Genomic DNA, 18796 nt, shown 5'->3' with positions numbered 1-18796 from the left:
GGCTGGAACATTTTAGCATTAAAGTAAATAAAATTGAAGTGCACTGCAATTAGATAAGATTCATAAGTAGATTTGAAAGTTTATTTTAATGATCACTAATACATAATATATAAACATAAAAATATATTTAAATTCAAACAGTTATTCTGTATATATTTCTTTCATTATCTATATTTCTTTTCATTTGAAATAATAAAACTTTCATTGCAGTGCCTCCACATTTCATAGAACAACCAGAAAATAAATACGCTTACGAAAAGGAAGATATTGAATTTAAATGCGAAGTTTATGGTAAACCACAGCCGACCGTTCAATGGTTAAAAAATGGCGAAATAATTACTCAAACTGAATATTTTCAAATTGTGAACGGATACAATCTTAGAATTCTAGGATTAGTGTATTTGGATGCAGGAATGTATCAATGCGTGGCTACTAATCCCGTTGATAATATACAAGCATCTGCTCAACTAATTATTTTGGATAATGGTAATTTATTGCAAATTTAATTTTTTAAAACAAACCAAGGTTTTTATTTCTTTTTTTAACATTACACATGTAATTCCAAATTATGACTGAGAAGGAGAGGGTCATATGTTCAGGTCTCTAATTTGAACAAAACTTGGTCAGCATGAAGCCCTAAACTCAATCAGCTCCTTTCCACTTCTCAAGCATTTCTGAAAAACGGACCTTTGAAAATTGAGTGTTTAGTTTATATATCTTTGAAAGTTTTGTCTCTCTTTGGAAAGCTGAGTGGATATCAGATGCTAGTCAATGGAGCTACACAATGTAGATTCAACTCTTTGCAATTTTAGTTTTTTTTGTGTGTAACATAATTATTTTATTATTCTTTTGTATCATTAGCATTATTACTATTATTCCTCAAATTTAAAGCTTATAAAACAAGAGATTAAAAATCATGATGTAATTTCTTGTTTAGTGAAAAAGAAATCTCTTGATTTAACTCTTTTATGTCATTAAATAAAATTTTCATTTCTTCATATTTATTTTCAGATATGGTGTTATTGTTATATTTGAAGTGTAACAAACATGAGAACATGAGGAAATTGTCCCTGAAATTAACAATTAAAAGGAAAAACATTGCAAATACACTACACTATTTTAATATCAGACTTGTCTTTCTCATCCATACATAGTAATGTCTGAAGTTTATTTGTGGTGACATGGTATGTAATCATGAACAGAAATATCTAAAAATAAATATGAAGATATGAAAATTCTACTTAGCAACATAAAAGAGTTTAAATCTACAGAAACTTCATTTTTGCTAAACAGGAATTGTTGTCACAATTTTGTAATCTCTTGTTTTATAAGCTTTAAATTTCAGAAATAATAATAGTAATGATAATGATACAATAGAATAATAAAATAATTATGTTACCAAAAAAATAGAAAAAAGCTAAAATTGCAAAAATTTGAACATACGTTGCATAACTCCACTGCCTAGCATCTTATCCACTTGGCTGTTGCCTTTCGAAGAAGACATGAAACTTCCAGACTTATAAGCTAAACACCCAATTTTCAAAGGCCCGTTTTTCGGAAACACGTGAAAAGTGGGTCCTATTATTTGGACAAGGAGCTGATTGTGTTTAGGGCTATATGCTCACCAAGTTGTTTGAATTGAAGACTCAAATGTCTGACCCTCTTCTTGTGAGTTCTATACTAGGATTCTATAAAAGTTGGATTAGTCATTAGCTCAAACATAAAATTTAATGGCAATAAAGGGATACAGTTCTCATTATCACATACAAGTTATAGAATACTACATATAAATATCATTGCAGAAGCTGATTGGTTTATTTATTTTAATGTTAGTTAAAGTTAATTGAGTTTAATAATAAATAAAATTATTATAAAATTGATATTAGAATAATAATCCTGGACTCGAGCATCTCTGCAGAAAGTTCCTTTTCCTAATCAAACATCTTTACATACCCGATATGATTAAAGCTATCCATCTACCAAAGCTGTATATTACCGGGCTAGAAATGGCTATAATACTAATAATTTAATAGACAATTTGGCATTAGAGTTAGGTGCCATCTCTTGATAAATTTAATAATTNCAAACGAATTAAACAACAATGATATCGTCATTATTCTTTCTTCTGCTGGGACATTTTAAAAGTTGCTAGTGCATTCTTATCAAAAATATTTTTCTTAGCTTGCTTAACATGGGCAATTTCATTTTACTTTTAATCACAGTTTACACATTTGAATAGATTTATAAACATCAATATTACTAACACTATTTTTTTCATGATGTAAACCAACTCTTTCCTTCATGAATTTCATTTGAAACATCATTAACATTGAGCATACACCCTGAGTGGAATTAGTACTTTATGACCAACTCGTTAGTAATTTGTTTAAGTTGTTGGACATTACAAACATATCCTACACTGAATGGTTTGTTTCAAAAATGTATGCACTCTTCAAGGCAAAATCATCCACTTTTTTGAACTTCATAACATCAAATATTGAAAAATATTATAATACAAATGGTTCAATATATATTTTTGGAATATCTCAAATAAAAGCTTTACTTTTTGCATTCAATATTTTGTTTTACATATGCACAATTATTTGCATGAGCACAACTAATTATTTTATAACTAAGTAAAATAATAAGTACAGGTAACTCTTGTATAACATGGTAGTTAAGTTCGAAGAAAGTGTCGTGTTATGCGAATCTGTGCTATACGAAAGGACTAATGCAAAACACAAGGTTAGGTTCCAGAAGTTAGCAAAAGTATACAATTTTCAAAAATTATAAATTCAAAAAGTATACAAATTGAAAATTTGTTGTAGCAGGTTGTTTGTTCAGTTGAGCACTGAGCAACTTTTTTCCAAAATTTGTGTTTGAATAATGAATTGTACTTGAACAATTTTGTTTGTCATTTTATGAATTATTCTTTTTCTATGAATTATGAAAAAAAAGTTTCACGGCACTCATCTAAATATATTTAAATAAACTTTACTAAATGTGAAGATTAATGTATAAAAACAAAACACAGTGACAGTATTAAGTCTGAAAGCAATGACAATGATACTCGTACTTTGTCAATAGGAAAGCTAGGACAAGGAAGGAAAAAATTGTACTGTCAGTTTTCATTAAAGTAAACCTGATGAAAGGCACAAAATAATTTGAAAATTTCAATATTCTGAAATCCATGGGCAAATTTGAGACAACGTGCGCACTTGCTTCAATAAAATAAAACATTGAATAATGAAATTTACACTTAAATTTCTGAAAATTGTATGGAGGTTTTCCAAAACTGTTAGAGCAAAACTGGAAGTCGTCATGTACAGGGGGATATCCTCAATTTCCAAACCGTGTGGTACGGGAGACAACTGTATATAGTATAATACAAAAATGTAAAACAATTGTGAAAAATTCTATAGAAATAGCTTTGTTATAACATGTTTTCTATAAAGTTTTTCAAAAGAACTATTTAACATTGAAAGTTATAAATTCTTAAATCATCTCTGAGTCATTTATAAATTGAATAAAAAATTTAAAAACTTTTATTGTGTTTAAAATAAAAGTTTAAATTCTTTATTTGTTAAGATATGTTTTCTAATGATTATTTACAATGATAACAGCATTATGGTAATTTTTCCATTCACAACTTTCAGTTAAACAGTTTGGTATGATTCTATATAATATAAAATGCAAAAAAGAACTTAAAAATATTCATTGTAATATTTATATTTGGATAAAATCAGTTTATTATTATTATGGAAACTGGATGGTCATTCTACATTTCAATAAGCAATGCAGTGTTTTAAATTATCTGTTTAATCACTGATTAAGAGCGAGCGTCAAAATGCATATTTCACAAAGTACTATAAACTATGCTATTATAAGTTAATTAGATAGAGCTAAGATTTTATTTTTTTTAAGTACAAAAGAAATATTTACACTTACACTTGATTTGCTAAATCCTATTTTTCTTGGAGTAAAGGGATTGATATCGAAAGTAGTTAATCATTTGGTGAACGTATAGAGTAAATACTGTATGTGAAGAAGTACACTCGTTCTCTTTTATATACCTCGTATTACTAAATGTAAGGATTGACTTGATAGAATTGCCTACTCGTACGCTGACTAAGCCAATGTTTATGTTTATTTTGTATTTATTATAATGTAAAAAGACATAGTAAATCTAATTAAGGCTCAAAATTAGCTTTCTGGTAATATAAAAAAGGGAATGTTAAAAACCAGATATTAACAGTAATATACAAGAAATTGCAAATTATACAAAAAACAGAAAAAAAATTGATGTAGTAGTATTATATTTTTAAAAAGTTGAGATATTTAGGTAAAAATTAATATTAATACTATAATCTGTAGTTTTTAATTGGTTTTGTATAAAATGAATGTCTCAATGGAGAATCTAAATTAGGTGCTTATTACCAAAAGTATTTTTATTTCAAAACAAATATAGTTTGTAACGTAGAGAAACAATAAATAAGAATATTTCATCTTTATTCGGATCTTAAAAATAGACACAGTTTGACGTTGGCACCGTTTCAGACAAACTTACAGCTGTCATTAATTTTCTTTATGCTTATATCATCTTTCCTAGCTTTATCTTAGTATTGGATATTGTNTTTTAAATGTTCTATATATTTATATTTATTCCCTTTATGAAAATATAATGAAAATTTATTTGAAGTTTGTTTTAATTCTAGTTTGTGATATTTATGTATATTTAACGTAGATATTTTTTGTTTTTTTCTCCTATTCTTAAATACTATTTTCTTGTGTCTATGGTAACTGTTCCTTATTTATATAATCTAATTATTACATTAATAATATTCAAAACTGACTTATTCTGGTATTCCCTTTGCCGTTTTGCTAATCTCATTACATTAAATACGTAAACAAAATTTTCTGCATGTACTATGATCTAAAAATAGACTTTCCCCATCCCACTACTCATGCTACTATCACTACTTTACATCTGGATCGAACTTCAGGAGATCAACCTCATTCCAAAGATGCACCTTCTCAGCCTCAAGATGTTTCTGCAGTAATCGTATCCACTAGATTCGTTACCTTGTCCTGGCGCGAACCCGCCAAAGCAAATAATATCTTTGCTTATTCTGTTTATTATAGAGAAGAAGGTTCTACTAGGTAATTTATATTATTTATTAATATTTTAAAATTTTACATAAAATTTACATAGATTTTTTATTAATGTTCAGAGAACGGGTGGTCAATACTTCCAAATCGAGATTAGAAGAAGTGAGCATTCAGGGATTAAAACCGTCTACGTCTTATTTCTTTCGAGTGGTCGCTTATAATCAGCATGGAGCCGGAAAGAGTTCCGAAGAAATTATGGTCGAAACACAGGATGAAGGTATTTAAAGCTTAACTTTAGTGGTATGAAAAACTTACAACGTATATAGCAAGGGTGGGCAACCTTTTTTATAACATGGGCCAGAATAAATTTTACGTTTTTTCCGCGGGCCATAGTAGTTAATTGACACCTTGTGACCTGTAAATTTTTAGTCTGCAAATATGAAATAAATAAATAAAAGGAAATTAATTACTACAGTCGACCCCCCTATAACACTGTTGATTATTCCGTTTTATATGAATTCCATGTTGTATGAGTCACTTAGATTTTACAAATGCGTGTGCCGGGCTGTGAACGGCTCACCTATTTGTAAAATTTAAGTGACTTTAAACACAATAAAAACAGCACTATGCAGTTGGATACGACAGACATTACATTTTCTAATTGCATAGCTTTTGCACATAGATTTTCTTGATGGATGATGCGATGAAATATAATTTAGAAAAATTCTGTTCTCCCATTTTTTGTTTGAATAAAGAAATGACTCCCTTATTTTTTCCTGTCATTGCTGCCGCAACACTTCAGAAAATAATATTCAATTTAAATTAGACGAATTACTTCGAAAAATATTTATTTATAATTTCTTCTAAACATCTCGCGGGCCGGATAGAAACTCTTCGCGGGCCGTAGCTGGCCCGCGGGCCGGGGGTTGCCCACCGTTGGTATATAGTACACATTTTAAGATAATCTTATTCTTGAATAAATACAATAATAATTATTTTTCTTGCTCTGTGCTAGAGTGAGCAAAGTCAACTTCAATCTTTTCACAACAATATATTCTTAGAAACATAATGATTTACTTTTAATGCTAGTCTGGGTGAGGTTTTATTAATTCATAGCCATAACAAAAACATTTTAACGTGTTAAAGTTAAATATAAGAAAATTCATTCATACAGTTCTTGAAACGATTTGGTTGGCAGCACTGTCATTTTCTATGGGTATGTTTGTAAAGTCAAACGAATTAAACAACAATGATATCGTCATTATTCTTTCTTCTGCTGGGACATTTTAAAAGTTGCTAGTGCATTCTTATCAAAAATATTTTTCTTAGCTTGCTTAACATGGGCAATTTCATTTTACTTTTAATCACAGTTTACACATTTGAATAGATTTATAAACATCAATATTACTAACACTATTTTTTTCATGATGTAAACCAACTCTTTCCTTCATGAATTTCATTTGAAACATCATTAACATTGAGCATACACCCTGAGTGGAATTAGTACTTTATGACCAACTCGTTAGTAATTTGTTTAAGTTGTTGGACATTACAAACATATCCTACACTGAATGGTTTGTTTCAAAAATGTATGCACTCTTCAAGGCAAAATCATCCACTTTTTTGAACTTCATAACATCAAATATTGAAAAATATTATAATACAAATGGTTCAATATATATTTATTTTTGGAATATCTCAAATAAAAGCTTTACTTTTTGCATTCAATATTTTGTTTTACATATGCACAATTATTTGCATGAGCACAACTAATTATTTTATAACTAAGTAAAATAATAAGTACAGGTAACTCTTGTATAACATGGTAGTTAAGTTCGAAGAAAGTGTCGTGTTATGCGAATCTGTGCTATACGAAAGGACTAATGCAAAACACAAGGTTAGGTTCCAGAAGTTAGCAAAAGTATACAATTTTCAAAAATTATAAATTCAAAAAGTATACAAATTGAAAATTTGTTGTAGCAGGTTGTTTGTTCAGTTGAGCACTGAGCAACTTTTTTCCAAAATTTGTGTTTGAATAATGAATTGTACTTGAACAATTTTGTTTGTCATTTTATGAATTATTCTTTTTCTATGAATTATGAAAAAAAAGTTTCACGGCACTCATCTAAATATATTTAAATAAACTTTACTAAATGTGAAGATTAATGTATAAAAACAAAACACAGTGACAGTATTAAGTCTGAAAGCAATGACAATGATACTCGTACTTTGTCAATAGGAAAGCTAGGACAAGGAAGGAAAAAATTGTACTGTCAGTTTTCATTAAAGTAAACCTGATGAAAGGCACAAAATAATTTGAAAATTTCAATATTCTGAAATCCATGGGCAAATTTGAGACAACGTGCGCACTTGCTTCAATAAAATAAAACATTGAATAATGAAATTTACACTTAAATTTCTGAAAATTGTATGGAGGTTTTCCAAAACTGTTAGAGCAAAACTGGAAGTCGTCATGTACAGGGGGATATCCTCAATTTCCAAACCGTGTGGTACGGGAGACAACTGTATATAGTATAATACAAAAATGTAAAACAATTGTGAAAAATTCTATAGAAATAGCTTTGTTATAACATGTTTTCTATAAAGTTTTTCAAAAGAACTATTTAACATTGAAAGTTATAAATTCTTAAATCATCTCTGAGTCATTTATAAATTGAATAAAAAATTTAAAAACTTTTATTGTGTTTAAAATAAAAGTTTAAATTCTTTATTTGTTAAGATATGTTTTCTAATGATTATTTACAATGATAACAGCATTATGGTAATTTTTCCATTCACAACTTTCAGTTAAACAGTTTGGTATGATTCTATATAATATAAAATGCAAAAAAGAACTTAAAAATATTCATTGTAATATTTATATTTGGATAAAATCAGTTTATTATTATTATGGAAACTGGATGGTCATTCTACATTTCAATAAGCAATGCAGTGTTTTAAATTATCTGTTTAATCACTGATTAAGAGCGAGCGTCAAAATGCATATTTCACAAAGTACTATAAACTATGCTATTATAAGTTAATTAGATAGAGCTAAGATTTTATTTTTTTTAAGTACAAAAGAAATATTTACACTTACACTTGATTTGCTAAATCCTATTTTTCTTGGAGTAAAGGGATTGATATCGAAAGTAGTTAATCATTTGGTGAACGTATAGAGTAAATACTGTATGTGAAGAAGTACACTCGTTCTCTTTTATATACCTCGTATTACTAAATGTAAGGATTGACTTGATAGAATTGCCTACTCGTACGCTGACTAAGCCAATGTTTATGTTTATTTTGTATTTATTATAATGTAAAAAGACATAGTAAATCTAATTAAGGCTCAAAATTAGCTTTCTGGTAATATAAAAAAGGGAATGTTAAAAACCAGATATTAACAGTAATATACAAGAAATTGCAAATTATACAAAAAACAGAAAAAAAATTGATGTAGTAGTATTATATTTTTAAAAAGTTGAGATATTTAGGTAAAAATTAATATTAATACTATAATCTGTAGTTTTTAATTGGTTTTGTATAAAATGAATGTCTCAATGGAGAATCTAAATTAGGTGCTTATTACCAAAAGTATTTTTATTTCAAAACAAATATAGTTTGTAACGTAGAGAAACAATAAATAAGAATATTTCATCTTTATTCGGATCTTAAAAATAGACACAGTTTGACGTTGGCACCGTTTCAGACAAACTTACAGCTGTCATTAATTTTCTTTATGCTTATATCATCTTTCCTAGCTTTATCTTAGTATTGGATATTGTTAAAGTAATTAAATTTGGCCTGAAAAAGTTATATCAGAAAAAGGATGAAACTTGTTTGTTCTTAAGTTGACTATTCTTACTTAAAAAATGTTTCTTAAATTTTAATTTTGCAATTAAAATAATAATTTAACATGTAAAATCTATTAATATGAAACATTACTATTTATTGAAGATATATAAAATCTAGTTTTACTATAAGGCAATGTATTTTGACTCCTGGAACATTAAAGGTTAAATAAATAAAATGTCGTTACTATTTTCATATTTTTATTTTAACTATTTCAGTCGATGTTCCTGGTCCTCCTCTCGAGTTGTCGGCGCAGCCGCTGTCGGCGACTTCTATTCTCGTACAGTGGCATCCTCCGGTTATTTTAAACGGACCCATCCAACAGTATAAGTTGTATTACATGGAAGTGGGCACGTCGGAGGAACACGAAGTCATTACGTCGGAGCCAAAGTACATTTTGCAAGGATTAAAAAAGTATGCGGAATACAGTTTTTGGGTGATTGCGGAAAATCAGAACGGTCCCGGACAGAGTACAGACGAAGTTGCCGCCACAACGTATCAGGACAGTACGTATACTTGTACTTTAATGGGAAGTTAGTAAACAAATTGTCATTTTATGAAGTTATTATGTAAGGATTCATAATCAATAATAATTTTATATGAAACATACCAACACAAAGTCATTATTAATTGTGGATTTTTAGTTTCCCGAAGTCTGATCCATTTTAATTCATAAAATGAGGAGGATTTTAATAAAAAAAAATTTTGATGTATTCAATGAAAAATAATTTATAACAATAATCTATTTCTAATAGTATATTGAAATTCTTGCTAAGATGAAATTTCTAATAAATTTTAAAAATATTATTGAATGCATAAAATTCCAAAATTGAGTATTAAACAAAATATATACTAGAATGCTTTAATGAAGTTAACATATGAACTGAATTAAATCAGACCAAATTCACACAGTTTAAACATACTTATGTAGTTGTTGCTAAGTACAGTCAAACCTCAGTTTACGAAGTTAATTCATTCCTAAAAGTTGTTCGGAAACTGATTTGTACTCAAACCAAAACAAATTTTCCCATAAGAAACAATATAAAATGGATTAATCCATTCCTGACCCCCAATACAAATTTTTTTTTAACTTTTTTAGCTGTATTTCATGCATAAAATGCCTATAAAGCATTTATGGAATGGAATGGAAACCTACCAAAAAATGGAAATAATGTCTTTCCCGCATATACATTGATATCTAATTTAAATAGCAACGTCGTCGATGATTCGTTACGTGATACCAGGCTATCTCAGTGCCACTAACTTACAAATCGGTAGTCATGTCATTGATTAGTCGGGCCATCGACTTTCTTTAACATAGGAAATATAGGAAGTTGACTGTCAGTAGCTGGCTCTGCCGAGTAGCTTGTTTGGAAACTGAGTTATTGTAGGCAACCAGAGCAAATATGGCATTCAAAATTTTGTTCAAAAGCAGGGCTGTTAATAACCTGAGATTTGACTGTAATGATTAAACCAATACAAAATTGTTACATTTTACAGAATGTCTTGAATATGATGATAAAGAATTAATACTGTAGTATAAATTTTGTTTAATATCATTAACTTCTATGAATCTGTTTCCCGATCCTAAACAATACCCCTTTCGATAAACTTAAACAGCAAATACACATAATTTAAGGTAAAAATAAAGCAATTAAATGCCCTAAATAATAAATTAAAACACAAAAACAATAAATAAAATATGTAAACACTGTATAATAAAATGAAAATTGCATTTACTGTATGTTAATGATTGATGATGTCCCATTTCTTAAGGTCATACAGCTTGCTTGGTTTTCTCACAAATAATCCTCTCAGAGATGATGTCATCACCCAATTGCTTTTCATTTACCCACACTGGGAGGAGTATTTTCATGTTGTCAATAACGTGATCTAGAGATCAATGTTGTCACACCTTTAGCCACATTTACTGCTTTTATTGCTCCCTTGCACTTAAGAATGGTGCATGCCATTGACTTTGGCATCTTAAACAGATCTGCCACATGTGTACCACTTTCTTGTTTAATTTAGATTCTAAACTATTTAGACATAGTAATTGGATTATTTATTAATTATATTATTGATTGTAGAATTTTAATATTTACTATTTTTTATTTTTGATGGTATTTAATATATTAAGAGTTTTATAAGCCAAAATAACAAATAAATAAATTTTTATCTTAGTTCCCAGTGATACACCACAGAATGTGACTTTAGAAGCCGCTAGCTCAACGGTATAAATTTTAAAATGTGTAATTATTAAATTATTTATGTAAAAGTATTCATAAGAAATTTGAAAAAATTTTCAGAGTATTATTGTCAGATGGGAACCGCCACCGAAAGAATCGCAAAATGGAATTATTACGGGATATAAAATAAGATATAAACAAAAGGGGAGCCGGAGAGGCGAAACCGTTACGACTGACGGCAATAGACGATTGTACGCTCTGACAGGTATTGTACTAAGTGTATTTTTATAGAAAATATAGAAAGTATAAATAAAACACGATCCATGGTGGTCTAGAGATATGTGGGCAAACTACCGAGTACAGGATCCGAGATCAAATCCTAGTAGTGAGTGCTTTTTTCTTGTCAATAATCCAAGATCATCCAAGTTTTTTCCCAATGGATGTCTAAGTGATCTCTGGGAAGTAAAGTTGACTTGAGAAGTGAATAACCTACTCTATTCATGTCTCTGACCAGGTTATGAATAGGAAAGGTTGTATGCCTTCTTTCTCCAATGCATCTTATCACCTATAATACACTTTAAGTGACTGCTCCTATAGATATAAATTAAGTGTAGTTTTTAAGTAATACATAAAATGATTACTTAAATTGTTAAGTTATTAATTCCTTCATTACCTGAGGGCATTTATTATAATTTTCTTATCATGACATAGTTACACATACATTACAGCTTATTACACAGAATCTTCTCAACAGAAAAGAAATGCAATAAAATGAAATTTTTAATGAGCCAATAAATAATTTTTTTTCCCAAAATATTTGAAATGCTTTCAATTAAAAGCTAAAAATATTGTTCTAATTACCTAGTGTACATCATTATACATTATTTTTACTAGAGAGATGAATTTGCATTTATAATAGATCATTTACTCATTCCACTTTTGAAGTAGGCAGGGAAAAAGAGCTGCAATACAGCAAAAAAGTGGCAAGGAAGCACAGATTTTGTAACAGTGTTATAAACAATATGATAAAAGCTGCCACTACAAGATTTCAAATGAAGGTATTTTTCTAAAAGAAGAAAGATACAGAAAATAATCTATCAGTCACCAATAAGGTTTTGGTCACATTAGCTTCTAAGTATACAAGAAATTGTGATATTAAGTTGCTCATTAGAAGACTACCTACAGTAATGGATACTCTTTGCAGCAATAAAGTCAAAGTTTTTCTGTTTTAAGTCTGCAATTTACACCCCGCAGTTAAACAAGAATGGTAATAATTTTTATCACATAGGTTCTACTGCCTGGTCACTTTATAAAAGAATTAAAGAGCTCTTTCAATTGGTTGAAATTGCATCTCAGTTTAATACATGCTAATAATGCAGCAGACTTAGATGAATATTGGAAATTGGTGCTCAACAAAATATTGACATCTTGGTTAATCCAAAGGTTAATATCATCATCAACATAATATCTTTTCATCTTTTCATTTAGTTTTTTATTAACATTGTCAAGAGTCACGGCAATGACTCTGTGCCAAGTAAAAAGTCACTAACTGATTATATATACAGGAATCAGAGTTGCCAATTTTTGAGGGTTGATTTCACCACCCATGAAACACATATAGTAATTCTGAATATCTTGTTCGAAAGAAAATTGTTTTCTTAGGTAGTGTGCAAAATTTCACATTTTTCTATAAAGGGGTTACCAAAATATAAACAATTGAAAATGAAAAAATTACCAAAAAAAGCCGTGTCTTCTTTTCTCCATCCGGCATTGTGGACATTCCTAGAGAAAAAACTACTGGATCTAGAAAGCTCAAATTTTAAACTTATGCTTTTTTCATTGTCAATGAGTTCCTCACACGACTTCTGGATTGATAGGTCAAATATCATGGGGGGTTCTCCATAGAACTATTTACTTTTATGCTTAATTTTATACCCATAAGGATAAAATTGCATGAAAACAAATGATTTCATTTAAAATGTTATCCAGAATAAAAAAAGAAAAGCTCAAATTGAAGCAAATTAAAACTTTTTGTAACGATTTTACTAACAGCATATCAAAAGCATTTGATCAGTGGCTGTTTTGTTGCCAAGCACCAACTGAAGTGTATTTTGTTGTCTTAAGTTTCGATGTAATAACAATCATTAACCAAAACCCAATTGATATTCAAACAAAAGCATCTGAGATTGACCAAGTAAAAAATTATGACAATTTAGAAGACAGTCAAAATTCTTTTCTTAAGAATTTTTCTTTAATAAAGATGAGCTTGGTACTTCAAAGTGAGATGTAGGAAAGAATAATGAAAATGTTTTGGGTACCTCTTTGAAGCATCAAACTTATCTGTACCAAAGAAAAACTCCCAAGAAAAAAGTTTATCTTCTAGATAAATTGTCATAATATTTTACTTGGTCAATTGTTTTACATCTCAGATGTTTTTGTTTGGATTTGTATATATCTTTTATCATATTTTCTAAAACATTCTATATTTCAAAACTTAAAAAAGTTCTATAGATGTTTTATTCTTTTTATGGCCGAAGCCAGCTCTATAGAGCCTAAAACATTTTTGAGAAATCTATTCATGTTTGGTTTCCTCAACTAGCAGCTTTAAGAAAAAGACAGATAATAAACATGGTGCCAAGTTTTGATTATTGTAATAAATAATATGTTTATTTAATATCCTTTAAGAATTGATGTTATTTAGAAAAAGTATGGTGTTAAGGTGGCTTTATGATTGCATTGCGATTTATTGGATGTTTGTATTGTGATATTGTAGTGACTGTAAATTGCAATACAAAGCCGATACAAATGAAATACGGCATAGAATATCTTCATGGAAATACAGTAATTATGTGACAAGTACAGTACATAGATGAACAGATCGTAATAATTTGTGTGTGAATGACTATAAAATACTCATCTAGAAATACAGACTGCCATGGAAGATAATTTCTCACCCTTATTCTCCACCTATAAAAATTTAAATAATTAATTAATTAATATAATATTTTTACTTACATAAAGTAATTTCTTTTGTATAAGGTCTAGAAAGAGGACTTCAGTATTACGTAAAGTTATCTGCTTTATCCATTAACGGAAGTGGTCCTTCGACCGAATGGATTGCGGTAGAAACTTATCAGAACGATCTGGACGGTTAGTAACACGCTCGAAACAAATCTAATTTTCGAACAAAAGATTAAATTCTAACTACTTTCAGAGAGCAGAGTACCAGACCAACCTCACTCTCTCCGGGCTCGACCGTCGTCCAATTCCATTTTTGTAAGTTGGGCACCGCCTAGAAATCAAAATATTATGGTGCGTGGTTATACTATTGGTTGGGGAATTGGCTTTCCGGATGTTTATACAAAAGTACTGGATGGAAAACAGAGATATTATGCTATAGAAAATTTGAGTGAGTTTTTCAATGTCAGATTATTCATTTTTTTAATAAAATTGTTTAATTTATTTTTAAAATATGTGATAAATATGCTAATATTTAAATTTTAAACATTATAGTGTTGTAATTTTATCAAGAAAATATGAGTAAATGGAAAGAGACTTGCAAAATACAAAGTATAAAATGTATTGAACAATTAAGAATATAAATTATTAAAAGATTGTAAAAGAATTTGTTTTAGATATTTTTCAGTAATATTCATTGGTATTTTTCTGTTATCTGGCTTGCGAGATCATTTGATCGATTTCGTGGATTTTTAACTCGGAATCGTCTTAAAAATAATATATTTTTAGGCATACTCGTACGAATTTGGCAATAAAATAATTGCTCAAACAAAATACAATAAGTACTATATGTCTTCTAAAATAATTAAAGGTAATGTTTGTAAAGCTAGGTTCAGATTGGCATATAATCCATTGCAAAGTAGATATGAACTGCTGGTTCGTTCCTTTCGGCAAGTGTTTGACCAGTTTCTTAGATGTTAAAAAATATCTTGACTTTTGATGAACGTCAGTTTGTTCAACCGATCGTCTTTTCACAACTAGCGTTCGAAATCTTTTCGACGTATCTAGTTCTAACTCAGTGTATCTTATGTACTACGATGCAAACAACATTTCGTTTTGATTAGCATTCGTTTCGCTCTTTCTTAGTGGTTCATATAACAGAATCTAGCTTAACATTGAAGGAAGATTCTAGTTTGTAATGTAATATTGTAAAGATTCTAAATAAGCATATATTTGTTAATGTCTATTATTTATTTTAATTATTCTTATTTAAATAAATAAATTATCATTATAAAGTATTTAATTTTTAGTGCACGTGAATGAAGATTATTAGTCATTCTAATATCCATTTCTATGTGCATTTCTCTATTGTCCAGATTGGTCTTATTGCATCTGTTTTAGTATTTAGAATATGTCTGATTTTACTCTTACCGTCATGGCACCCCTCTTTGCCATTTCGGCTATTAATTAAACTTACTTCCTTTGGATATAAGAATGCTTCCAAAAAGAACTTCTAGAGTTGACATTCTTTTGTCGGTTTGTTATCATTTTTAATCTTATAATACAAATAGGAACATTATCTTAAATTAAATTTTGGTTGGGACGACCAAATAAAATGGCATCTAAACAAAAAAGAACCCTATGGGGTAGAGACAAAGAACTACATTTGAATTAACATCATTGACTTAATGTTTAAGGACAGATTTTCAATCGAGGTTATATTTATTTTCCATGGCCGGTGGTTAGATTGGCAGACTATACGTTACCACATCTATGGATTTTAAATATCTTTTTAAAATCTAAAGCCTTCGGAACAAGGAAAGACACCTAACCTGAAAAAGTATTTATAGAAAAAAATTTGTGCCAAGAAATTTTATTAGTCTTATGTTAATAAATTTATTTGCTTTTTTATTTTTCTTAGTTATTTATAATTTAACAATATTTTACAGCCAATATTCTGATGGCTACAACTAGTTATTGCCGTTTGTCGTCGTCTGACTTTTCTTTTTCATATTAATTAATATTTGGAATTTCTTATTCTTTCATTGCCTGTTCTAATATTCTTAAATTTCATTTGTCAATATTTTCAGTGATGATGTATCCCTCTACCCGTTTGTCCATTGCATGTTTGGATGTATTCATCTGTTTATTCCAGCAAATTTTATAACTGATGTCTTCTGCTTTAAAATTTGCTACTTTTACTGTCACAAGCACAAAAAAAATCCAGCAACATTTAAAACTGCACGTTTGGTGCCGTCTGTTAAAATATTTTAAAACTTTTTTATATTTTTAATTATTATAAAACGGCAAAAGTTTTAGATTTTTCAGAAAAATTTTAGAAAGGGAAAACTTTTTTGATTTATTAGAAGCATAGAAAGGACTGAACTTTACTCTGTTACACATTTGGGAGAGTCAATGATGTCCAATATACTAATTGATTATTGATATTATTAATGACGGCGTGCAGGTTACTTATTAACCGTTAGATTTTTTTAAATAAACCGCCTCTTCTCTCTTTTTATTACCTGTTCTATTAATAAAATGATCCTTGCATTAATTTTACTAAGCAAAGGATTCTCTCTAAATATACTGTTTTTTAGGTCAATCAGTTTATGTAATTACACAAACATAATAATAATATTTTAAATATTTATAATATGTAAATAAATAAATAAAATTTAATAATTAAAATGTATTTTGCATACAGTTCCCTCTTCGGAATATGTCATAAGTTTACGAGCTTACAATCAAGTCGGGGACGGAAGACCGATTTATGAGACCGTAAAGACACTGATTGAAACAAGTATGTAAAACATACTTTCGTATCTGACATTAACTCGTTCTTTTTTTCTAGGACTAAAAATTTCGTTATTTTAGCCCCGGAACCTCTAACGCCGATGATACCGCCGGTAGGCTTGAAGGCAATCGTTTTATCTTCTACAACGGTAGTTCTGTATTGGACGGACACGACTCTGTCTCGGAACCAAATCGTCACCGACAACAGATACTATACCGTCAGATACACTAGCTATTCCTACTCTGCAAATCCAAAGTACAGATATTTCAACTCGACGGAACTGAATTGCATGATTGATAATTTGAAGCCCAATACTCAGTACGAATTTTCCGTTAAAGTTACGAAAGGGCGCCGAGAGAGTACGTGGAGTATGAACGTCTTGAACACCACTCAGGAAGCCGGTAAGTTGCAGCGAACTTATAAACATTACACAAGTTTCACATTTATTTAAGAAAATGCTTCAGAAAGTAAATCACACTGATTTACAATTGCATTATCATTTAGCTCCATCATCTCCTCCTAGAGATTTAACCATATTTGCTAGTGAAGATGATCCGACTACTATAAATTTGCATTGGCAGCCTCCGAAATTTCCAAATGGACAAATAACAGGTTAGTTAAGAATTTATGTATATTTTAATTATATTTTAATATATATTCAAAAATTACCTTGTGCCTTACATGCTGACTACTGTAGGCTACTGATATTTCTATCTAGTATAATTTCATAATGCTATTATTTTCGCAAACAATACTATTATTATTATGTTGCGAATGTCGTGCTCGGTCGATACTAGTGCCAAGTACTATACCAGACTAAAGTTAAGGCTACTCAAATAAGTGTTACATTAGGCTTTTGTGTAGTGTATGTGGTATAACACCAGTAGAAGAGAGGACAACAGGTACAATAAATATCTTATCCATTCTCCGTGTCTATCTTATTTCTTGAGTAGAGTGGAATGTACTTGTTGATTTTTTTTAGTGTGAGCATTTTTTATGTCATGAGTGTTTGGAACAGAGATGTCTATTATATTAATGTAAGCGATCTTACTGCATTTGTTTATAATACTGTTATATAAGCAATCATTATTGCATTCATCACTCGTGTCAGATCTATTGTGATGAATTGTTTTATCTGTGATTATGGCTCTGTTGTTGTATATTTTGTGTCTGTCATTTTATAATACTGCCTGTGGAGTATATTTGTAGTATATTTGCAAACAAGCACAGATTATTAAACACCCAGGTACCAACCTGGGTGTTTAATAATCTGTGCTTGTTTGCAAGCTGTTGGTGTATTATATTTGCTATTTGATTATGCCTATGTAAATAGCCTGTTTGTGCTAAGAGCTTGCAACCAGAGGTTATATGTTGTATTGTTTCTGGTAGAATGTGGCATTTTCTGTAAGAGTCATTTGTGAGTGATATATCCTTCAGAATGCGTTTTCTATAGTTTTTAATATTTATGACCTGATCTTGAGTGGCAACCATAAACCACTCAGTCTCTCTAAATGGACAGCTCCTGGTCAGCCAGTAGTTTGATGCAGTTTTGTCAATGTAGTCCCGAGCTAGGTCGTAGGCACGCCTGCCACAAAGTGGTTTAATGATGTGATTAATACAAAAATATTTTTAAGTCTTCTATGCGTCCATTCCGACTGTCGAAATGCAATTTGACGCTAGTGGAGTCGATCTTTCTTTATAAGCACTTCTCTGCCTAGACGTATACAAATTGTTTAAAAATTCCTCTGGCATCGGATACTTGTAAAAGTACTTTAATTCTTATTCTTTATACTTTTGAGAAATTTTGATTAGGAGAACTAAAAGTTAATATAATAAAGACGTCTTAAATGTCCTAAATGTGCACAAAAGAAAGATCATTAGTTTAATTAAT

At 29.5% G+C, this 18796-nt stretch overlaps 1 protein-coding gene across 3 annotated transcripts in view; it reads left to right on the top strand.

Annotated features, from left to right (window-relative positions):
* Positions 1-18796, top strand: part of LOC111620540 (neogenin-like) — a 79525-nt gene that overhangs the window by 43220 nt on the left and 17509 nt on the right. For 2 of the 3 annotated variants that reach the window (XM_023362471.1, XM_023362469.1), the window contains exons 7-16: positions 211-486; positions 4944-5160; positions 5232-5386; positions 9180-9467; positions 11146-11195; positions 11271-11415; positions 14190-14300; positions 14365-14559; positions 16816-16911; positions 16986-17306. In XM_023362471.1, coding sequence (XP_023218239.1) covers positions 211-486; positions 4944-5160; positions 5232-5386; positions 9180-9467; positions 11146-11195; positions 11271-11415; positions 14190-14300; positions 14365-14559; positions 16816-16911; positions 16986-17306 — 1854 coding nt within the window. The remainder of the gene's footprint in view (positions 1-210; positions 487-4943; positions 5161-5231; positions 5387-9179; positions 9468-11145; positions 11196-11270; positions 11416-14189; positions 14301-14364; positions 14560-16815; positions 16912-16985; positions 17307-18796) is intronic. The other variant, XM_023362472.1, reaches the window with a different exon arrangement.

This window comes from Centruroides sculpturatus, unplaced genomic scaffold, assembly GCF_000671375.1.
Source record: "Centruroides sculpturatus isolate CEXI.00-Female unplaced genomic scaffold, Cexi_2.0 scaffold244, whole genome shotgun sequence".
Classification (NCBI taxonomy): domain Eukaryota; kingdom Metazoa; phylum Arthropoda; class Arachnida; order Scorpiones; family Buthidae; genus Centruroides; species Centruroides sculpturatus.
The sequence above is the reverse complement of the archived record's forward strand: the minus strand, read 5'-3'. Positions and strand labels throughout refer to the sequence as shown.